General features: G+C 43.8%; 1 protein-coding gene across 2 annotated transcripts in view; it reads right to left on the bottom strand.

The window, feature by feature from the left end:
• LOC137890489 (oxidation resistance protein 1-like) overlaps window positions 1-21,219 on the bottom strand; it is a 152,310-nt gene extending 131,091 nt beyond the window's left edge. For both annotated transcript variants that reach the window (XM_068734585.1, XM_068734583.1), the window contains exons 1-2: window positions 21,051-21,219; window positions 7,720-7,806 (exon numbers count right to left, since the gene is read on the bottom strand). In XM_068734585.1, coding sequence (XP_068590686.1) covers window positions 7,720-7,736 — 17 coding nt within the window. In that variant the 5' untranslated portion in view covers window positions 7,737-7,806; window positions 21,051-21,219. The remainder of the gene's footprint in view (window positions 1-7,719; window positions 7,807-21,050) is intronic.
• Between the last annotated feature and the right edge of the window lie 4,147 nt (window positions 21,220-25,366).

Genomic DNA, 25,366 nt, shown 5'->3' on the forward strand with positions numbered 1-25,366 from the left:
GTTGGCCCCATTAAATGCACTCGGCACATTGTGACAACCGACAGATGCGACCACTGACGTGCCTCCACATCAGCTGAGGGATATGAATGCGTCTGTGCTGCAGAAATAGTGTTTATTCTGGGGCTAAGCTGTCACCAGTCCAGAACCATTTTAATGGAGAGAGCTGGCAGTTCTATAACGCCCCCCCCCCCCCCGTAACTCTCTCTCTCATCTGGCCACAAGTGATGAAAGCACTAATCTAATCTAAATCGAGAGAGCCACACACAAACCCGCGGCATATCTCCCTTCGTGGATTAACCGAGCGAAGTGGAAGAAGGATGAAAATAAAGAGTCAGATTAGAACTGATCACTTGGGAGCCTTTTGAATGATGGAAGAAAGGGTGGGGGATAAAAAATAAATAAAAAAATAAAAAAGCACAAACCGGTTAGGAACCTTGCTATTGAGGGGAGCGGCTCGGCTCGCTACCCCCAGCTGTGGTGAGAGCTCGCCTTTGAAGTTGGAAACGGAGCCTGGAACGTAATCCTGTAAAATATAGCTCTAAATAAAGCTGCATCAAAATTTCATTAGCTGGTGCCCGTGGCCTGCAGGGCTCACTTTCACCAATTTCACCGGGTGACATTCAACCTCTGTGCATTGATCTCCTATGTGAGGCAATACATCGCACTCACATAATTGAGGCTCCCGAGGACACGTATAGCTGTCGATTCGTTCTGCACCCGCAACGCACTCTCAATGAGGCGCTTCAGTGGAACTGCCACCATAAAACAAATACAAATGTAATACTACAACATGCACCAATTCACACATTAAAACAAGAAATGATTGCCATCTGCTCTATATTATAAGTCACATGTTTATCTCCTTAAACCCTTCTGCGGTTGTCGTGTCGCTCTAATGCACAGAAAGGTCACAGCAACAACAGGAGTAAGAGCGAGAAACACGTGAGCAGTGGACACGACTTGTTCAAAACCACATGACCATTTCTGCCGTTGGTTTTTCTTGCAGATTGACGGCCTCCGGTTAGAGGTGGACACCTTTAGGTTGTAGCAGACAGCTCATCAGAATGAGTGACAAGTGAGAGGGTGGGAAACTGAGGGGGAAACATGCGTGTTACATCTCGACCTTTACGCTATTTTTTTATTGTTTCCGTTACATTGATGTCGTGGTTTACGAGGTGAGATGGATCCTCTGGGTGGAGCTACACCCTGCCCCCCCCCCCACCACCACTCACTTTGAGTGTAGTGGCAGAGAATGCTGGGTATATGTTATGAATAGATACAAATATGTGCTGCGTGTACTGGGAACAGACCCCGACAATACAGATGCAGTAAATATCAACTGGATTCATCCTGGTTATACACGCCCTGCATTACCAACATGTTACCCCAGTTCTTCTCAACTCAACAGAAAGCTGTAAAACAAGAGCAGTGACTTGTTGAATCTCAGGGGCCTCGACATGACATTTCTAGACTCGATGGAACGCACACATACAGGATCACAGACATGAAATACAAATGCTTAGCTGATGTTTAAAGTTGTACTAATAAATATCTTAACAGATCAAATCACTATGTGTAATATAAAAAGGCGTTACTCGTGTCAAACCCTCGCAGAATTACCAAACACCTCAGCTCTACCAGTTTAGCATCTTTTAGCTTATCATTATGGCTGTCAGACCCAAAAACTCTTATCAACCATTTCAGCGGTTTCTACTGGGAGAACAAGCTCTGCTAAACGCCGCTCTGCTAGCTGCCAAGCACTTAACATCAAAGTTAACTAGCTGTTAAGCTGCTTAAGAGGCCTCTGGTGGCAAGAAACACGACTTCCAATGAACGCTAATATTGCTAATGTATCATTTTTAGCGTGTTATGCTAGTTCAAAAAAGCCTTCATTCTTCAAAAATAAGCAGCAAAATCGGTCACTGCTAGCATAACGCGGCCAAATCTCCAACCGAACTGTCGGTGATTATGTTGCATTATGGGTAATGTAGGCATAAGGGTTTTTTTAAAAACTTTTTTTAACAGTCTGACAATGTTGTAGGACTGTGATACTACATTGATAGCTAAAGATTTTCAGTTTTGCTTTAACCTTATTCAAATTGGCAATGAATGACATTTACAGCAAGCTATGGTCGTGCAAAAATATAAAAGGTCACCTTCTTGTGAAGCAAAATTTGCATTACTAAATGCTTTAAGTCCAGTGTCTACTCAGGTTTGAGAGGGGTCGAGGGCTCTTTCTGTTGTCCGTTGTTGTCGTCCCCCCCCCCCCCCCCCCCAACACAACACAAGCAACACAACCAACACAACCGATGAAAACACAACACATATTGGTCGGGTACACTAACAAGAAGGTCGCCAGTTCCCAACACTACAGAGTGAAAAATGCCAAGGTTGCTCTTTCGCAATCATTTTCATCAGAACAGAAAGAGGACCAGGGTCAACATCCCTCGCCAAAGTTGCCGGAGTGCACTCAATACCAAGGCCATGTGTTTCAGACAGTCAAAACATACATCCGTTGTCATGGTAGTGGTGTTTATCCCACTGGCGATTAGAGGAGAGAAAGTAGCACACGAGGCTAGGGCTTAAATTCTGCCACAAACAACCTGCAGTAAGCTGTAGACTTGCCTCATCCGTCCACAAATACAACAACAGTCTTAACCTTGTGAACAAAACCGACCGACTGCGACGGCGTTCAGTGCGGCGGCTGTAATGCTCGACCGGTGATCTGCATGTCATAGCGCACAGCGGGGAGCTGGGATCTTATCTCTGGCCACTGATTATCGACCCACAAAAATCACCAAAATCTCCTTTAAATAGCGCGCAAAATCAATAGAGCGGTTGAGTCGACTGGCCCTCGATCAATAAGAGAAGTTAGACTGAACAACATGCAGTGAGAGCGGATAAATCAACACATTTGATGTCAACATTCAATGACAAGATGATGGGATTTCGACGACATCTGGCTTTACCGAGAGCATATATAAATATAAATGCGGTGCACAAACACTGACACGTGCAAAACCTTTTCCTGCTTATTAACCCAGTCTTACTCTGCTTAGGCCCATGAAAGAAACAGTGGGATTAATGCGTCCCTTGACATTTGATACCTCCCTCTTTCCAGAGTCAGCAGAAAGCCCTCTCCTCATCGCCTTCCTGCAGATTTTTAGCGGTCCTCCGGCTCCATTACTGATGCTGTCACTGCCCATGTCCAGGACCTGCTGCATCCAAGTCTGCCTGATGAAGAAGCTGCTGACGTCTGCGTCGATGGACTAAGCGGTGGAGGTACAGACCGGCTTGGACATCTCTAGCCGGGAGACTGATTAGATCCACATTGTTTTTGCTGGGTCCAATAGTCGCCTCGCGCCCGGGAAAGAGGCTTCAGCAGCACACACAGAGCCCATCTAAAGGCCCGCTCGCATTTATGATGTTCTTTATAACAGACCCCCCCCCCCCCTCATCAACTTGTACTTCACTGCATGATTTCCTACATCTCTCACTGTCTTTGTCCAACAGAATGGCTCTTTTGTATTCAAGTGTTTTTGCATGTTGGTGAAGATGGTGATACTCAAAGAGAGGTCTAATTAGTTCTTCCTCTTTCGCTCTTGCTTACACAAAAGACCACACGTCTTGGAGCTGCAGTGCATTGTGTTGTGCTGTGTCACTCCTTCGCTCACTATTACCTCCAGTCACTCATTAGTTTACTCTGAAGACCTTTTCAAACTTGACAACATAAACGTTCTAAATGGGCCCCTCTGTTTGGTAATGCAGTAGCTGACAGGAAGTAAACTTAGGATGGCAATAAAGAAGTCTATAGTCAGCAGTAAAGTGCGATTTTGGACACTCGTCGTCGTTTTGCGTCATGTGACATACGTCATTGTGACGTTAGCAGGAAGTCTACGCAACAGGTACTACTTTTTTGTTTCACTGTACAAACGTTTGAAGGCACTACGTGGTGCATAGATTTCACAGCAAATATTTCAGACATTCAAATAAAATGGCGGACAGTAAATATGGAGCATTATGTCAAATTGGAAGTGATTTCATACGTTGGATAATAAGTGGAAAAATAGTAGAAAGTTGAATAAGGAATTGATGTTTTTAAATGGACAGTTTTGTTTTCTCTTTCGACATAAAGTCTGGCTAATCTACAGGTTTGTATGAAATGTATATCGTTATCGGACTACTGTGTTCTTTGTACCGCTTTCCCAGATCCCGTCCACTACTTTGGGGAGTACTCTGTGGTACTGTAGCACAAATTGGAAGTACTGTTGCTACTGTTTATTAGTACCTTGTGCACTGCTGTAGAAAAGATGGTCAAAATGCTGACCGGGGCTTTTGAGGTGTCATGTTATTATAATGGACATCTGTCAGCCGCTCACAAACTACCATCTGTGGCTAAGTATACACCATAATCGAATGCAGAAACTTGCTTGGTATTCAACTAAAATCAATCATGTCGAGCCCAACCTAATGTTTATTACATTACCGAGTCCTCAAAGTGCGAGCGAGTTCATATCTTTGAATGAGTCGCGGCGACGCTGTCGCAAAGCCCTTCAAGGTGGGCCCAAGGAGAGTCGGCGAGCGGCGTCAGGGTGACAGCCTGTTCATCATGATTGGATCAGCAGGCCCCTCGCAGGGGGTTAACACATCCCAGCATGCACTGCCCCCCCCCCCCCGACACCATTCTCTTCCCCCCTGCATGCATAAGTAATCAAGTGCAAGGCCCATTGATGTCGATCACCAGCTCAGAGCTACAGACAGTCAGATATCCAATTACTCCTTATGAAGGTCAGGAGACGTGGGGGGTCAATGTCGGATCTGATATTTCGTTTAGACTGTAATTACTTGCTTGCCACCAGAAGCTTCAATACAATAATGAATATGTGACATATTGATGGCTTTAAAGAGGAGGGCAGAGGTGCAGGCAGGGATACAGGTGTTTACTTTCTTTACTGTTTTGGATCGTTTGTGATGAGTCATCCACTGAAGCGGAGGGAGAATCAGCAGCCACAGGAAGGCACCTTTCCACAGTGCGTCACTATAAATGGGGCATCCCGCATCCCAGCCAGGCTACATTATATATTAACTCCGTCAGATTAAATGTGAGTAAAGCTGTGGAGAGATTTGGGCGAGGTCAGGTCCACCATTCGACCGCTAATGGGTCCAACTCATATTGTGGTAATTTCATTACAGCTCCCACTGAAAGCAATTACTGGTTACGGTTGTGACACCTTCGCGCCGTGATCTCCGTCTGAGCCGCTGCCGGCGCGACAGTTATTTCCTGTTCCTGTCCCGGTAAGTTTCCAAAAAAAAAAAAAAAAAAACAGCTGGGAGGAACTACTTTGTATTGATGACCCCGTACGGCTGACAACCACGGGCGGAAACCAAATTACTTTCTGCGACAGCCATCTGAGCGAACACCTCCACAGCCGGGGAAGATAGCGCCGAGTGACTTCAACTGGAAGCCTGGGGTCAAAGTGAGGCTGTGTCGCGTGGTGGAGTTACACGACATCCGCACCAGTGCAGGTGGAAGCTGAACAAGCAGTGTCACAGAACATGAACCACCAAGCAGTGCAGTCACTGCTATCCATTTAGATGGCACGTAGTCACAAGTCAGGAGTCAACAACATGGTGACAACATTCCTGTAGGTCTTATCCTCCCACACCGGTCCACAAAATAAGAAGCCAGGAGCCATGTATGAAACCTTTTGGCGGGGAGAAACAGCAAAAAATAGGCATTGAACAAACCTTGAAAGACCTGTGAAGGAGCTGCTCCAAAAGTGCCTCCAGTCAGCAGTGTGAAGGGAATAACTTGTTTATTTACAATGCGTCAACTTTTTGGAACTTCGGCGGTTGTAAACATCCCACGGTTTTAACTTTTGGGAAGAGAAAATGAAGGCAAATGTTGATATTGTTACACAATCTGTCCATTGGAAAAAATGTGGTGTAATGATGAAAATGGTGCACATGGCATTTGACAGTGCAGTGGATGATCATAACTGACAGTTGAGGAGCATTCATTTTCATTAGGAGGTTTTGATAATGTGGCTTAACTGGGAGTTTGCAACCGCTTGTATTACTAAACAGAGCAGTTCAGTGACTGTTAGTTGTGGTAGGGAGGGATGAGAGCTCTCTTGAGTTGTCCAGATAGGTGCGGTGATTGGGGGACGTCATTTTCCTACATGACCATCTACAGTAGCTACATCCATGAAAAATGGACTGACACAGCTGTACAGGTTGCCGTAATTCGACTTATAAAAACTCTTAAATCGTATAAAACCGCAGCTCGTTACCGACGAGGCAAAACATATTAAATATCAACCCCCACCACGAAGAAACAAACTAACATTTAAGACATCTGTCTAAAAAAAAAAGAAAAAAAAAAAAAAAAAAAAAAAAAAAGTTACAAATCACAGATTAATGCTCGCAGGCAGAAGCGGCTCCGACAAGAAAGAGCTTCAATTTGCAACCCAAATCAAAGATATGGTGCGTCACTTCATAAATGTTCTCATGCAGAATGAAAGACGCAGATTAACGGCGCTCCAGTTCCATTTTAATGAGCGCGCGCACACACAAACAATCACGCTGTGGATGCGCACGCTCTCCGTTTATCCATTATGGTGAGGCGGCTCAGCGGAGGAGAGAGCACTAAGCAGAAAAAGTGAGACGCACAAAGATGTGCCAACGCTTTGGATTCATTATCACACACACACTTCCATTCCATTCAAATCAAAACTAGGCTGCTCTGCTCAGACATTTGACTGATTACATTTTAATGAAAGGCTTTTAATTTGGGTCTCGCGTCGTATGAGAGTGTGGTTTGAGGTGACTGGAGGGAGCCCAAGAGTAGAGCCAATTTTAAAAACCCACAGATAATAAAGCGACTGCAGCACATAGCGATCCCTGACAGATACACAGATTTCCTCACCCGCTTTATGTTTCGTTCAGCAGTTTGGGGGGGGGGGGAGGGGGGGGACGACAACAACAAAAAAAACCTGCTTTATGTCGCATTCAGCAGAAACTGTGAATGAGCTTTTGGAGTCTTTGAATTTCAAGATGGCAGCCTATTATAGTCATTTTGAGCATATTCGTGTCATCGCCTGTGCTGACACAGCTCCCTGAAGATGGAGAGCTGGCTTGGTTTAATCATCTTCTCACCCACAGTACCATGATATCACACACACACACACACACACACACACACACACACAGAAACAACCAAACGCACTTTGTTTTGATCCACCTAACCCACCGTACACACACCGGCTAAGCAACGTGACCAGTCAAGTGATGAATGATGTATGCAGACGTACGCTACCGCCAGTCCCATTAAAAATACAGAATGTACACACAAGCAGGGAAAGACTGAGAACCGGGTTTCCCAAACGTCCTACAAAAGACTGTGAGAGAAAGTATTTAAACTTCTCTGTGCGCCATTTAGAAATGTGGTAGCTGAAAATATCAACAGAGAATAACTCCCACATCTTACACTAAACAAAATGGAATGATTTTTTTGTTGTGACCTGAAATCAACCATCACCTTTCTTCACATCAATGTCTTTTCGAATCCAAAGTCATCAATGGGACATAGCTGAACAGAAATGTCAGCCATTATCAGCAGAAGCCATTTTTAAATTCCCTGAGATTTCTGCCGGGCTTCTTTTTTTTTTTTTTTTTTTGGAGTGGATAAGAATAGATCAAAAGTGACATTGTGCTGACCTTTTGGTGCTGAACATCTTGGCAGCGTCTTCTTTCTCCTGCCCGGAGGCTTTGGGGGGGTCGAGGTTTGATGTTGACTTTTCAAACCTGCAGGAAGCACGCACACACACACACGCACACACACACACAAACACACACACACACACACGCACACACATGAACACACACACACACACACACACACACACACACACACAAAGCAAAAAGACAGGGACGGGGGACAGAAGGAGATAACGGTTAGATTTTCAGCATCACAGTCAGGTCGCCCTCAAGTTGTCCGAACGCCTTGGCCACGCTGATCTCATCAACCTCCATTTGCCGGCCTCCAACTGAGTGGTTCCAATTGAGCGGGCATGGCAGGAGGGAGCGAGCGGAGCGGAACTCGGCCGACACGACAAAGACAACGCATGGAGTCAAATGTCAGCTTTGATAATCGTTTGCTTCTTCTTCGCCACAACAACACCGATTTAAACCAGAGTGGAATAATTAGCGCCGGAGCTCAACTGGAGCGACGAGGCATAATTAAAACCCAATTAAAAAGAAGGAGAAATCTGCTTGTGTTGGCAAACATGTCACGTGCGGCGCGGCCTCTCAATGGTTAAATCCCCGACGTCTCTCTCTCTCTCTCTCTCTCTCTCTCTCTCTCTCTCTCTCTCTCTCTCTCTCTCTCTCTCTCTCTCTCTCTCTCTCTCTCTCTCTCTCTCTCTCTCTCTCTCTCTCTGGATGTCAGCACTATACCTACCACGTTGCATAATGGCTGGGAGTTAAGGTTATCAGAGACTGCGGAGGAGGAGCTGGAGTAAAAGAAGATAGGGTTCAATAATTAATGCCGAGGTCTATGCAGGTCTCACTCTTCACCCTCTCTGGTCTGTAATGAGATGAGTGGAGGGCCAGAGGGAAGGAGGGAAAGGAGAACGGGGTGATTAAAGCGGCCAGCTCAGCCTCATCTACCTGCACACACACACACACACACGCGCGCACACGCACACACACACACACCTCATTTCTAAACACCTGGAGTGTGTTTCCTCTCTCCTCCGCACTCTGCTGGCAGGGAGCAGAGCTGAATAAGCGGGCGTAAAGGTTAACAAAGTAGTGTGACACTGGAAACATCTGATAATTCATTCAGGTGACATGGAAAACCGCGGATGTACTCGCTTCTGTAAGTAATCTAAGGCAGCGCGCCGGCCAACTTTGTGGCATCTGTGACTCACAAAATGTTAGAGGAAAAAAAAAAAAAAGTATGTCTCCATATTAGAATTGGCAGACTAGAGTTTTAGAGACAAAAAAAGATTTGAAACACAGCCTGCAGTTCAAATGAATTGTTCCGACGCTGCATTGCTTTCGATAACGCAATTAGCTGGATTAAGTGTTGGCGTAGTCTTACTGTTAGAAGCCAGACATACGCACATCTCAGATAAGCTGTTATCTGAGATGTTGTCAACAGTTTGTCACCAGCGGTGCATCAATGGTGGCTTCACCGCTCAAACAAACCTATTTTATCAAACTGTAGCTCTGAGGCTGTTCTAATGCTGCATTCATGCAATGTTGAGGAGAACAGAAGAACCTCCCTTTATTCCACCTGTGTTCACACATTGTTACAAGTCGCTTCCTCCTACTGCTAGCTTTGCAGTTATAAGTTAGCCATTGCTATATGCTAACGCCATCCAAAGCCAACAGGCTTCCAGTGTCAAAGCTAACATGCTAATGTTTAGCAAGTATAGCTTGCCATGATAGCCAAACTAGTTTGGCCTGTTAGCAAGCTAAGATTTGCTAATTAGACACAACCAGTAAAAGACAAAAGCTGATGGAAATGGCATTAATTTGCAGGTATTTGTCAAAAAATTGGACATGAAAAGTGCACTGCTAACTTCTGTATGCAGCTGCATATGTTATATTTGGTTTGTTTGGGGGCCACTGTGCTCCTTCCTTAATGCCAATGCTAATGCTATTGCTGTCTGCCAAAGTTTATTTACTTTCTCTCCCGTTGCCTTGCTGTCAATCACTCATTTTTTTTTTCTACTTCCTTTTAATACTTTAAAAACTAGTATAAATAAAAACAACACTGACATAATGCTAAAAAGGGGCTGACTAAATGCAATCAGTTCAGTTGGACTTTAAAACCACTAATGTCAGCCTCCTGGTGGCGCTAGAAGAAAAGGTCATGAGGATTCATCCTCTTGGGACCATGAATATCAGCACATTTCATATTCCAATATGAATAGGCTAGTAGTTGAGATATATCAGTTGGGAAAATTGTTCAACTTTAAAGCAGTACATCACATTTAAACAGGTTCTGTTATTTTTTTTTATATGTGAAACATTTCATACCATAATGGCAGCAGGGGAAGTTAAAGAGATGAGAAATACCTCGCCATAAAGGGCTGCAGGTACATGCACACTGACAGCCAATTATTTGAAAATATTTCATTTCATTAAACAGAACTGTTTATCTAATCTGAAGGAAGCCCAGGGAGTACAGAGCGAGATTTTCAAAGAGTCGCATAATTTCCTCTTCCATTGCTGTTAAAATGTGACTCATCCACCCATTCGTCACAGTGTTCCAGGGCTTTAAAGTGATTACACAGAGAGTGCTTTACCAAACCCAGCACTCCACTCCGGAAAAAATAATAACAAACCTTCCAGCTTTCTAGGCTCTATACTGAACCAGGACCAAAACTGAAAATACATTTAGACATTATTTGGGATTATACGAGGCCAGCTTCACCTGCCAGCGGGCTTAAAGTGAACCAATACGTTTCTCATTTAAGCCATATACAGTGAACAACCAAGTGGATTCTAACAAAGAGAGTGCTGCATAGGTGTACCACATGAAGTTAAGTGACTAATGTCTCATAAGTCATCACGTTTGGATGTTCTTTTCTTCTCTGTTTTTCTGTTAACGGTGAAGACAAACACCCACAAAAGTTCATGTACTATTTGTTTACAAAAAGGTGGAGCTTATGAAATGGTGTCGCCATGAGATGGTGCTTTCTTCACAAATAAATAGTCATTCTCTCCTCCTCCTGACTGTTTTACGTCGCAAATTCGTTGACAGTCACAGAGCCTGTGTTTTGCTTAAACCTACGTGGCTGGATCCCAAATTTGCAGCAACAATGTAATCTCTAAGCTCTCACTAATTATAGCCGCTAGACAGAAGAGCAACAGGAGAAAGGAACCTCGCCAAAAAAAAAAAAAGTGCAGAAATGACTCAGATGCTGACTCACAGCGGACCAGAAATGTTATTTAAATGACCCAGGTTGTCACGGTATGGTTCCAGTAGGAAATTTGCAGAAGAATCTTAGCGTTGCATATAGAGTGGTGTCTTCAAAAAGGCAGGTTGCTAACAAGTGGCTCAATGGGACCACTAAACGCCATCGCGCAGACGAGCCCGCCTTTCCAGCCTCGTTGTGTATACTCACGCTCATGTGACTGCGGCGTGGCTCGTTTGTAGCCCGACGTTAGCTTTTTACTTCTGCAGCATCGTAAACTTGTGTTTGTCACAGAGCTTATTTTTCCGCAATAATCCAAAATCCAAATTGTCGAGGGAACCAGTGCGATGCTAACTTCTGAGGTTGGCCTAGAAAAACACGTCATCCCTGCACTACTCCATTACATAGAGACAAGGCAGACCTGCATTTACCTGCACGGCAGATTCTTTAAAGAAGTTGGCGAAGCTGCTGCAACAGCATCAGTAATAGAGAATATTGCTTCATCGAAAGACGGGCAGAGAAGGCGACTGAAGGACTAACTTGCTTCAGTAAGAGTTTGATTGATAGATAGTTCATCCAATCAACAGTTTCCATTGTCGGCTTCTGAGTGGATCTGGAGGATCAGGTTAGATCTGCATGGGACTTAAATCTAAAATGGAATGTGGAGCATATAGATACAACCGTGTCAGTAAATCATAATGTCTCCAAAAAGGTTACATTTCACGTCAGCTCATTTGTATGGGTTTATCTGTTTCACTGCATCACCAATACATAAACCTGCACCACAACAACGCACCAGTGGAGCCATGTGGATCCTCCTGACATGTACGGACCATGTCTACTTCCATCTCGATGGTAAAAGAACGTCGTTTGAGGATGTTCTCCCTGCCGAGCTTCATTAAGCCAGCCTTGTGTTTCAGCTTAATTGTCTCTGCGCGTGCAGAGCATCCTGACAAACACCATCAGCATCAGAGCATGTAATGGATTGAGGCGAGTCCCTCAGACAGACAGAGGGACAGCAGGTGTCGCCGGTGCTCGGGTGTGCACTTCTGCTGATAGCAGCCGGGCGTTAAAAAAATTAAAAAAAAGACGACGATGACATGGGGGTGATGTGTTCGCTTTGACGCGCGCAGCCTCGAGTTCAGGGCTGACTGAGCTATTTCACACAACACAAAGATGAGCTAAGCATGTACCCAGTGCACCGTTAACACGACCAACTGCTAATCCAGCCAAGGCAAATGGAGGAGATTCCGCTCTCAAATTTGCCCCGTTTCAGATGTAAACTCTCCCTGAAGCTGGGTTTATGAATGACGAAAAAAGGGGGAAGGTAAATAAAGATATCAGCTGCGCTGGTTTCTGGACGGAATCCAGGGTGTTAGCAGGAGAAGTGGAGTATTGATCAGAGGCAGGATTAGCTGGCCCAGCATGCAGCTAAATCAGTAACGGCCCTGAAGAAGTACAGAGGCAGGAAAACAACATCAGCCGTGTAACACAGTAAGTATAGCTGGAGCATTTTAAAAGCAAGGCACGGACGTTTTCTCTTCCAACACGCCTCAAAGAAAGAGCAGGAAAAACTGAACTCTGGCTACTTTATCTGCTGAGATAGTGAAGGCAATATCCTACTTTGTCTAAATCAATTTCCAACTGTTGGGTATGTCGACTGTATCAAGTTCACTGACGTGCAACTTGACACGATTTCTCAGTGTGTAACAAAGTCTTGAGCAGCTTTAACGCAGAAAATGTCTCCTTATATTGGAACACAAAGATGCAAAACATTCAGTGAAGAGAAACCAACTCCCGCTTTGAAATTAGGAGCATTTGGTGAGTATTAGACCCATAGTCCGGTAGCTGCAGTGGCATTTCAATCAGGGGCCGCTTCGCTGCAGTGATATGACTCATCTTCCCGTCTGTTCTCCACTCCCCTGTCCCCCCGGTCGTCCCATTGTCTGCACCTCACCATTGTTTACATCTCTCCTTTCTCCCCCATTCCTTTCCTTGGCTGTGTCTGGCGGCGCATGAGGAGCCTGATTGCGGCACGTCTCCTGAACTAATAGGGGGGGGGGGGGTCACATTAGCCTGGCAGGAAACATAACGCCATGATGGAAATGATCAGTCAATTACCGGGCGACGAATAAACAACCCCTCTGTCATTTTTTCCGACTCATATTTGCACTGGGGCTAATGGTTGCGGTTGTTGTCTGCTCGGGGGCATCTTATCACCGTCTCCCGGAGGCACTGGGCAACATGCCCGTGGCCGGTAGTGTCATTGTGTGATGTTTGGGTTGCCCCGGATGAGAGCGTTGCCCCTGCAACTAAGACATCTCAATGTAAATGTTGCCAGCCACTTGTCAGTTAAAGGGATAATGGATTCATCTTGTTTGAATTCGGCGTCCGACACCATCTTCAAGATGTCTTATTCAGACCTAAAAATGGCAATAGATGCACGCTGGACTTTCTATTCAGTTACTGGGTTGATTTAGACAGAAAAGCTTGAAATATGACTAAATATAAAAGTAAGATAATAACCAACGCGTTTAAGGGTTAAAAGAAACTAAATAGTTCTCCAGTTTACTTCCTCATCTAACAGAGCAGCAGGAGGCTCATTGTAGGCTGAATCATAACAGCTATATCTTTTATAGACAGGCGGCTTTGGGTAATATTATCTATGCTTATGGGAATTTCACTGCAGTGAGGTTAAAATATGGAAGACTTCTTAAATTACCATTTGCACGAAGCAGAATATGAGTTCACGCTGGCTGAGTTCATTTAATATGTTTTATTAAACATTTTGTACCCAGTCCCATAATGAATTTAAATACAAGATAACAAGGCATGAAAAAAAAGAAAGAAAAAAAAAAAGGAAAAAGCATGCATGTAAAGTGAGCTCACTGTAACACTAATGGCTTCAGAAATTAGCCATAAAGTTATTCATAGATACTATGTGATATGATGGAGAGATGGGCTCAAGATTACCCTGTTGGTTTATTCAAATGGAGCTTATATTTAGGCTTCAAGTCTATTTTTACAGACAAAACACGTGGAAACGTGAGTTTGATGCACGGAATAACCGCCTCTCTGGCAGCGATGCAATCAGCTTTGTGTGTGGATCCGTTAGCCGTTAGCCGATAGCAAAATGCACCTTCCAAAACAATGAAAGAATAGACATACAGTCTATAAATAAGAGTAGTGAGTGAGGAGTCAGCAGGCAGTCTATGGCAGTATAAAACGTTTTGAGTGAAGCTAGAACCAGGACACCGTTAGCTTAGCCTAGCATAAAGACTGGAAATGGTCAGAATCCACCTACCAACACCTTTAAAAGCTGGCCAATCGACACATTGCATCTTGTTTGCTGTAAAAAACTAAATGTAAACCATTTATGGTGTTACAGTGAGCTACGCGCTGTAAATACTTCTACCCAGGCAGGCGGGTTGTTTGTTGTTGCTGCTGGCTCTAGCTTCATATTTATAGTACAGACATGAGAGTGGTCTAAATCTTCTCATCCAACTCTTGGCAAGAAAGCAAATGTGGCAAAATATCAAACTATTCCGAGACGAACCGTGGCTCTGCAAACATATTTTAGTCATAAACATCTCATTTCTTGACATAATAACCAAGGTTCACTAGCTTTTACAGAGCTTTCGAGCAAAACTGAAACTGGCTCAGGTCTAATCCCATGATGCATATGTGGAACATTGGTCACATGATAACGATCGCTGATGGCTGTATAGGGGGGAGATTGTAACCCAAGAGGTGTGTGGTTATGCTGGGATGACGATACAACTATATGATGTCACCTGAGCCGGTTCCCAGTAAGGGTACTCTGATCGATCGCCCATCGTGATCTCTCAATTTGAATACTTAATAGACAAGGTAATAATAGTTAAACAAGTAATGCTACAAGATCCTGAAATGAGCAACTATAACATCTGCTCTTGTGTCCCCTTCTTTAATAAGATTAACGCTGCAAGCTACAGTGTAGAAAGAAGCACATTGCTAGAAGGTTCCCTCTCCGAACAGTTTCCTCAATTCCTTCAACTTTCAAGCCCGCATGAGAGAACACCATCTCCTGCACATTACGTAAAAATATGCCATTCTGTAGCTCTAATAGAGGAGGCACAGTCAACCAACGGGTCGATGGAAAAAAAACAAAAAAACAAACCACTTAAAAGAGCTATTGACATGAGGGCCTGGCAACAAAAGTCATTCCTCACACCAAGGGAACAATTCTCTGCTCGCGCTTGCTTCTACAATATAACACCATTCCAGTGAGGAACTACACAGCCCCGTGAGATCACATTATGCCAAGAAAACTACTGACAATCTCTTCTTCACAGCTCACCGTTTACTCAAAATAAACCTCTGCCTTGCTGGGTTGATCTATTTCGGTCTGTGAGTGCTCCTGAGGTTTCTATGTGCATGGAGGCTGCACATGATGACAATGGTGGGAAAGAAAGAAAGAAAAAAAAAAAAAAAAAAAAGAGAAAACCTCAGCTTTCAAGCAGAGTAGCTCATGGCAAGGTATGTACGGGAGCTAGAACACTGTCAGTTTGAGTTAAAGACATGCACACAGTCAGGGCTGGGAACTGCTGAGTCACTTCACCGTGTGATATTAGGCTGGCAGAGACAAACGCCCGTGGAGTATCAGTCAAAAATGACCCCCACCCCCCCCCTTGCTTTGATCCCAAAGTGGAACCAAAGGCGATGGCCGCTCAACTTAAGTGACGGGGCCAAATCTGATTTTAGTTTGCCGACAGCGTCGCCATCTTACCGGCGGGTTACGTGGCGCGTGTTTTGTGATGCGTGTCATCTGGCTGTCACGTTATCGCTCCGTTCGCAAAAGAGGTGGAATCGCACACGGAACATGCCCTTAATTTACCCCGACAGCCATTTGGATGATAAGTTTGGACTTTAAAGTAAAAATTTGCCTTTGACTGCCTGTGCAAGAGGGCGGGAAAAAAAAAAAAAGTGGCGGAACAGAAGAAAATGAGCGCGGATCCATTACTCTCACGCCACCGAGTCGAGGGGAACGGGTTTTAAATCACTTCTTGAAACGTCTACAAAGGAACGTCTCCGCCATCCTTTGTGCCATCCATATCAGCAGTGATTTGGGTTCCATTGCCGGCCCAGAGGTGCATCATGGGCCCCGAGGAGACTGAAGAGGAGACAGAAGAGGGCAGTTTGTTGCTATGGTCAAGAAAGGAGGACGATGAGGTGTGTGTGTGTGTGTGTGTGTGTGTGTGTGTGTGTGTGTGTGTGTGTGTGTGTGTGTGTGTGTGTGTGTGTGTGTGTGTGTGTGTGTGTGTGTGTGTGTGTGTGTGTGTGTGTGTGTGTGTGTGTGTGTGTGTGGGGGGGGGGGGTTGGGTCCCTGTGGCTTAGCATGGCAAATCCTTCGTAATCCTCCAACCAGTCATGGCGCTGGTTACTGTACGTAGGTAAAGCTGTTATGGGCCCGGACCAAGCCCGCCCCGCTACATCCCACAACTGCCCGTCCTCCACCATTGTTAACCTGTCCTCTTTCTAAAGACGACTGCTGAGAGCGTTTATCCTCCGTAAGTCTCTTTTGAGATTATCATCATTAGACGGTGGGATAACAGGGAGGGAGTCAGACAAAAGAGATGAGACTTACACAGAGAGGGAGGTGAGGAACAAAATCATTCCTCGGGGTATTTATACCGAGACGAGGGAGGGCTGCGGGGGGGGCTGCTTTGTGGCCCGCAGTCTAGCTGCGTGATCACAGTTTTCTTTTTGAGAAAAAGTAAAATCATCCGCTCTGCATGTAAACACAAGTCATTCCTAGCAAAGCACACATGGAGCATTTAAGTGGCTCCGGATCTCTGGGGCGTCTTTGCAAACGACGTCTCAGGCCGATATGAACCCCGCAAAGCAACGTCATGGGAGAAGCCATTTCTTGGATGCTTCAAAATTTGTTTTCGGCCGGATTCCAAAAATCACATCACAACAGACGGCAACAAATCGCTGCGTCACTGCCCTTGTCATTATCTCATTGCTTTCTTGTGGAGTCAGGACCCTCCCTCTTCTCTCCCTTCCTCCGGTTGTCTCTCTCCCTCCATCCATTAATGCCTTTGGAACACCACACGTCTCCATTATTCCAAAAAATTAAACATCGCCACAGTCTATGGAAAGACTAGCGTTCGCAAAAGGCTAAAATAAAATCCCCTCATCTAGCAGTTTAATTGCTGGCACCAGGACTGAATTTAAAAAAGGACATTTATTGCACTACTCGTTGTCGTTCTCGAGACTTTTCATGACCTCGCCTTGGACTCTGGGAAATTGTAACGAGCATTTTCACATGAAATTCTTTGGAGATAATTAAAGATAACCTCTGACTCTTTATTTATATACGGTACCCACCAAAGTCGCTGCTGAGAGCAACCGTGTTGCCCGCCACTGCCGGCTTCTTTGTTACTGCCATCTTCAAGGCCGGCTTGTGGGAGTAGTGAGAAGTAGCCACCTTTAGCGCCTGCGGTAACGCTACCTCCGCTGTTGGGGCTTTGTTTCTGGAGACAGCAGTGCTCCCTTGGCAGCGGTCGTCACGTTTGACACCGGGGTGAAAAAGCCGCTGATGGGTTGAGTTGTGCAGCAGCAGCCTGGTGCTCACCTGATTTAGCATTGCTAGTTAGCGCTGCCTCTCTCACGTTGGAAATGTTGAATGTTTTACTATACAGTTCACCTGTTTTTTCTCATGCCATGCCTTATACATTTCTTGTCCACATTAAGACATCATTAATCCAAATTTCCTGGCATTGCACGAATTTACAGGTCGTCAAAAAGTACAAGCTGCAACTCCGGTCTGAGTCTGACGTTTCCTCTGGCAGAGAACAACATATCATCATCTGCCCAAAAAATATTGTTTAACCAATACAGATTCTTCTCAGTCCATCTTATGTATTGTATTATACAGCTACTTTATGGATTTATTTATTTTTCAAAAACTTCTCCAGGCCTGGAGATTGCTATTTTTTTTCATTCCATGACTTTTCACGAGCGTACAAACCCTGCATCAAGCTGCTGAGTCCGCCATATGCAAGTAGTTTGGTAAGTGTGCTGTGCCCCGTTTTTATACATTTAATGAATCAAGGGAAGTTTTTAAGACTTGTTTTTTGGCCAGTGAAATAGCACATTAGGACACTGACTAAAGGGCTCTTATGCAGCCTGAACAAAGTGCTGAACAGAGTCAAAACTCTGGCCCATGATCAGAGGGAAGGTGATTTTGGTTGCAGACAAACCCTCTTTTAGGAATTTTATTATTTAAGATTAACGGTCTCGCGTGGCTCTGCCCAGCATCGTTCAGCCTCAAACGCTTTTTTTAAATTCTTTTTCATTGCAACAACTCCTGGTAGAGTTTCAGTTTGAACACGGATTAGCATCAGCTGGTTACAAAAGGGCTCCGTCTCCAACCATTTATATCTGCATGGAACCTCTCAGGTTGATACGAAACCACCAATTTACCTTCATATCATGGGCATAAAGAATCAGCTCAATGTAAAAGCAGATTGTACCAGATGTCGTTGTAGGAAACACCTCAGTTCTAAAACGGCGGCAGCTTAACACCCACCAAGCAAAAAGTCAGCTGTGATGTTGGTAAATCAGTCAATGTTCACCGAGATGCGCGCGCGCGTGCGTGCGTGCATGCGTGCGTGTGCGCATTAATGAGAGGTTGCAGAGACAGATGAGATAGTCGCAGCTGTTAAAACACCACATGACTTTAGATCCTTTCACAGATTAATCGGAGAGATAACGAATTTCGTCGAGGCCACCTTGATAAACATCGAGCCTCGTCCCTCACAGCTCGGGCTTATCGGCGCGGAAACAAAGCATCAAAAGCATGAAAGCACAGTTTGATATACTTGAAGTGTATTTCGTTAGAACCAATTGAATTTGTTTCTTCATTTTTTTATTTATTTTTTAAATACCATGTATATAATAATTTCTGCTAAGTGAATATGGTTCAGTTTGATCTCGGCGAATCTCAACGCGGTAATCAATTGGTAACAGCAAGCAGTGGCCGACGACGGCAGGGTGAAGGATTAATCAAAGCCAGCAGGGCCGTGCATAATTTCATCATAAGAGTCGTCATTCAAGGGGTGTGTGTGTGTGTGTGTGTGTGTGTGTGGGTGTGGGTGTGTCACCACCATGCTTTGCATTAATAACAGAGGTGATTGTGCTCCTTTTCTCCAAAATGACAGGTTCTCAACAGGTGGATTTTTTACTTTTATTTTATAAGATTAGTCCGAAACTTCGATTTGATGACTGCAAGGTGGTTAGGGAAACTGCTCAGCATTTCAAATTAAAATAATAGAGTTAAGAGATAACACAATTTGTCATTTGATTGGACGAGTGAAGGAAAACAACGATTCATTGTTTGAGTCACTTTTCAAGCAATTACTAGCAGCTTCTAAGTGGTAAAGATTAGCTTCTTTTCTACATTCCGTATAATAGTGAAGCATTGGACGATATGAACATTTCATGTCACCACCATAATCCTGGACAAAATATTTTCGAGTCACGATATCATGCGTCACAGATGGGACACGTCTGTTTTTTGCGGTGAACATCCTTTAGTGAAAAACAAACAAATTAATAATTCATTAAGTTAATGATAAAGGCCCGCTGCATACATGAAGGCTCATTTATCCACATTAAGAGCCTATGTTGTCCCAGCCCCAATGACAATATACTAAATATCTTTGGGGTTAGGACTTTGGTGTTACCTTAGACTGCAGGATACTGACTGGCTCTTTTTTTTTGAAGAAGAAGAAGAAGAATATTTCACGGATGGCACTATCAATCGATATATACTCTGCAGATAAATCGACAGTTAAAATAATTGCAGCTCTAGCTGGAGTAGCTCCTTTATGACAGCATATTTTCATGGCAACATTAAACAGGAAAAGGTTCAAATGAACAAATCAAGAAGAAAGCCTATGTCTTCCCAGCAATATGAACCACCAAGAAAAACAACACAAGCCACGGTGATCCCAACAAGGAGTCACATGTAACGCCTAACAACCCGACTCCTGCATCTCACTTTGCTTTGAACAGGACCATGAACATCTCGCAGGCCTTGAACAAACTACAGAGAGCATCAGCAGAGCACAGCGACACGGCTCCTCCACCTGAACACGCTGACCCCGCTCTGAGCGGACATGTTTTATTAGGATGTATAATAAGAGATTAAGGAGCGCGGACAATATACAGGCCCTGGAGGCAGCTCACTCTGCACCTTATGGGGCTATACCTTATTGCGTTATGCAATGTGGTAATAGGCTTAGCTACATGCTACTCTGCAGGGGGGTGGATGGGGGGGGGAGTTTTGGGCTGACTGATGACTCACTTCATTAAGTCTTCCTTCCTAAGAGCTTTGTAGTTGCTGAGGAGTGAACTTCTCATCACACTCCCACATTCACACTGACCTCAGATGGCATTTACGGTAGAGTAAAGGAAAAGGAGGTAAACATTCCACATTATTACCTCACTTCAACAGGAAATCCTTATCTTATACAGACACATCAGAGTAGATATGGCATTATTGCATTTATGGTGTATGTATGTGTAGCATTATCATGCTTATCCCTATACTATTCTAAAGAAGTCCATAGTGATCTGACCGTATCGCACTTAATGCTACTTTCTTTCTCCTCCAGCTCCTCTAAATGTTCCTGTAACACTCGTGCAGGGAGTCCCCTACCTACTTCTGCCAAGATCCTTGTCCATTTTCTAGAGAGGAGACTGGTACCCACACCCACACATAGACACACTAAAGATATAAACAGTGCACAAGCTTCCTCTCGGTAGTAGTACAACTTCAATTAAACGACACAAACAGCACCCAAAGCTGCGTTCGGGAACAATTACAGCGACCCGTTCACCTGAATTTCACCTGCACCGCCTGAAAGCATCGCAAGAAGCAGCATCCTAACATAACTATTTTTAAACCATCCGGGGCTCGCGAGCTCCGCCAGCTGCACGGAAACACAACACTTTGCAAACATTAAACCTTTATAAAGGCATATACGACTTCTCCGGCCGTATTAAATATAAGCCGGGCTGAGTCGTTTCGGGAACAACAATAACGCGTCGCTGCACTCCGGTACTTACTTTCAGAAGGGGACACGAGGCGAAGGAGCCGCGTCAGACGGTCGCAAACATTTTCGGACACGCGATTCAGGTATTAGGGGTGTTTCTTCATCAGGCGTGCACCATCGCGGGAATGTACACACACGAGCAGACATGCGGAATCATTTGACCTTCTCCCAATAGAAAGTACCATCGGTGAGACGTAGGAGAGGGGAGGAGCGGACCATACCAAGCGGGCGTCCCAGCAAGGCGGGGGGGGGGGGGGGGAGCTGTCATCCTGGGATGCGCTGCAGGAATGAGAACAAAACAGTAGTTGAAGTGAAGGGTGGAAACAAATGTGGAACTAGTGGGTGGAAATAGAGTGGAGTAGATGGTGTAGCAATTTCGTCGGTAATTCAATTTCGCCCCTCCTGCTGTATTCCCCATTAAAAGTAGGCGACTTTTAAAAGGATGCTGAAACTCAATACTGTAATATTTAGTCCATCGGAAGGTTCCAGAGATTGGACGTGTTTATTTGATTCAGCTGCAAGCGTATCTAACCATGGAGCCTCTAGATATGTAACGTTACATCTCTTTTAAAAGAGGAAACATAGAGCAATCATATCCTAGCCACATTAAGCATTTACACCATTCACATACTGTAGCACATTAACATAGGACCTGACAAGCATAGAGCTTGAATAACTAAAACTGTTATAATCTTCATAAAACTATATCTAAAATAAATATGTTTGAATTCCTGCATGAGGGCAGTTTTCAAAGGTAATAAATAAAAAATTCATAGCGATGTCCCCACGTGAGACCTTATTTCGCAAAAAGTATGTACTCAGTCAACGGCAAGAGGCAAATATATTTGTTACCGATTTAATTGAGCCATGAATTGAACATGTGATATTATGTTTGACAATAGATAATTATGCAAGTCAAGAGAGTCGCAGTTTGTTAAAGGTTTGTTGTAGTAGCTGTTAGCTTTGTGTGAAACTGCGGCATCTCTCACCACGCGCAATGGACGTCACCAACACCAACATGGCCGTCATGTAGCACGCTAGCTAGCTAGCTCGGAGAAGACGACTTCACCGACGTATTACACCCCACACTACACATACGGTCTTTTGTTTTTAGCTAGCTAGCTAGGTTAGCTATGTTCTGCACACAACTATAAGATTATTTTACCTAATGTAACTATTTTTTTATCAGCAGCGAAGCAAAACAAGCAGCCAGACCCGCTGTTCTCCGTGAGTATGTCCCGGTAGGAAAAACACAGGTATTTAACTTCAGTGAGAGCCTCGAGCTAACCAGTGGGACACGCCCACCTGCGTCAAGAAAGCATGCGCAGCTGGCCCGGTTCTGTAAACAAAGCACAGAGAAACCCGGATTACAACACACACACAACTTTATTCTCTGCTCAGGGAGACATTACTTCACTATATCTTTACTTACATAATAGTGGTATGCTGCTATATTCTGAATGTCGCATAGAGAACCTTTTTGAAAATGAAGTTTTCCTAGGTTGTAGTACAAAAATGCAGTTTTGCAAAATCCAGATGTTGACTCTGAAGATTATTTATCTCGATGATCTGGATGAATAGTTGTTTGTAGTTCACATAGGGAGTTTACCAAGGAGTGGTTCAAAAATGAAAAAGGTCCATGCAGTTATCACATAACAATGAGAGTGATGAGGTTGACTGTCAACATTCAAGATAGAGGCATAATCCAGAACAGAAAACTAAAGTAGTCAAGTTAAGTGAACAAAGCTGCTGAGTCCTTGATAATATTCATATTCATATGAATAGTTTTTTTCACTATTTTTTACAATCTATTCACTAAAAATCATTCAACTCATTGCATTAATACTTGAGACTTTATTTATTGCCTATTTATGACTTCTGCCACCTCTAGGCCCATGACTATGGAGGATTAGTAAACATTAGACCCTGTAATGTAAAACAAATATGCGTCACAAATAACAACAATTTTTAAAGTTCATTCAGGACTATTACAAAAAATAATAGACATGCTCCGTGGAGAAAAGTTATGAATAACACTGCGGTCAAGTGTTTTATGGGCCTATCAAACACCCAGTTTATGGAAAGTCTATTGATATGTTATGATGATATAAGGGCATTCTTAACTCACTCTAAACCGTTGACACAGTGCAAGTCCATGTAGAAATTTAATCTGACAACAGCGGACATAAAAGGTTGCCGCTGTCACTCACTTGCCCCAAGAGACAGACTACTAATAGAATATTAAAGCAATAGGTGATTAATCAAATATCAAAGAGAGGTCTCTAAACTCCATTTAGTCATATGTGTATGAGCTACTCAGACAAATATACCAACTGAGTTAGACATGACAGAATTTACAGTCAAATGACACACTATCAGCTCTTTAAGAGCTATTATGTCTTGATTAAAGGCAACATCCTTTAAAAGTTGTGTCTGTAGAAGAGCGTCAAAATAAAAGCCCGGCTGTGATGGAAAACAAGTCGGGCTGTTTCTTTACATTAAATGTGTGGCCTTGTGAGAACGTGGCCTCATACAAAGCACTCCTTCCTATCCAAATGGTTTCTCTCTCGCACAATAAAGTTGTCACTGTGGGTGTAAAAGAGAAAATAAACTGGTTCAGCGTGGGGCACTCTGGGTCACAGAAAAGAATCCACACAAATACCTGAAAAACGTGCATTTAAAACGTTGCTGTTCATAGTTGTGCATTATCGTTGTATGTGTTGTTGTGTATGGCATGTCAAGGTGGTGATGTACAGTCACGTTGGACATATGAGGCCCAAGGCCAAATACAGACCGGGGCCTCTCTTTCTCTCTCTCTGTCCCTCTCTCACAACCACATGGACAGCACCAGGAACTCCATGCCCACTGAGTTGGAAACTGCATTTCTCAAGTATAAATGAAGACTTGTTACTGTATTGATTGATGGTGCACTTCAGCAGCGAGGGGCTAAAATCGATGAGCGCCACATGGAGTCTGAAGACAGAGGGCTGAAGACCGATGCCTGCGATGCCTCCCCCCCCCGAACACCCCAGAGCTCACTCATAAATAAATGAGGGAGACAGTGCGTTTCCTGAAAAATTGCTTTGCTTAGAGGGGGAAGGGGCCTCTTTACCTTTCCATACTGAATCATCCGTAGAACAGAAAAAAAAATGCCGATAAAGATATTAGATATTCTTCACTCCACAAATACACGTCCATTTTTTTTTTTTTTTTTTTATGGAGCGGAGAATCCATTCATCAGAAATTAGTTAAAGAGGCACTTTATTGCAGCAATAACATTTAGTGTGTGTGTGTGTGTGTGTTTGTGATTATGCTCACAACCGTCGTAAAACTGTAAACAGTCTTGCACAAATTAATTTGGCTCGAGTATTATTGAGAGCCAGTAAGTATGAATTTCTCATCTGAGTGAGTCTGAGTCTGAAATTACTTGGAAAGCGTTGTCTGTAATGTGAAATAAAGCTCAATGGAAGAGTTGCAAGAAAACTTTGCCCTGCATCTCACCTGGCATGTGGTTGCAACAACATGGAAAACTATTCAGTCATTTCTCTTGATAAACTGCTCCTGTTGGGTCGTATTTGTAGTGTAGCAAGAAATTGACAGAGAACATTTTAATTCTGTCGGTCAGTGATGAGTTAAAGGAGGTGCTTCCTTCATTTAGCATCACTGAACTCTCAAGAACTCATCATGGTCACAAGTAAGTGCCCGACAGATCATCCATGGTTGAAAGCTTTTCATCGCCATTTCCTCTCCTCTGACCTCTTATTTAACATGTCTGCAGATTCACCTGTAGACAATTAACCATATATATCAAGCAGAGGGAGTCCCCGAATGCCTCAGCTTCTTCTGATTGTAATTTCATTTTAGTTTGGTAAGCAGTGCAGATGTTTATAAAGCTCTGCAGAAGATGATTTCTAGAATCTCAACAACTACCGTCCAATATCTAAACTTCTTGGCAAAAATCCCAGAATCATTGGTCAAGTTGCATTGATAACATTGTCTCCTCCCTGGGTTAAAGAAACTGTTTTGAGCTGCCCTCTTCATTGACGTCTCTAAAGCATTTGACACCGTTTATCATGAAATCCTTCTCCACAAACTGCAGTCTACAGGTCTGGATGAACCTTACAGAGAGAACTCAGACTGTTGTTGCTGATGGTACTTAATCAAGTCACTTTACCATTGCCACAAGGGTCTGTTCTTGCTCCATTCACATTGTACTCAAATTAAATGATTCATCCTAATCAATAAATGTCCATTTTTTTGCAGATGATAGAATGTTATATGTACCAGGCCCTGACTCGTCTTCAGTCTGCTTCTGATGCTTTCCAATTA

Source organism: Cebidichthys violaceus, unplaced genomic scaffold (genome assembly GCF_023349555.1).
Source record: "Cebidichthys violaceus isolate CVI_PGR_0920_01 unplaced genomic scaffold, fCebVio1.0.p SCAF_65, whole genome shotgun sequence".
In the NCBI taxonomy this organism is placed as follows: Eukaryota; Metazoa; Chordata; class Actinopteri; order Perciformes; family Stichaeidae; genus Cebidichthys; species Cebidichthys violaceus.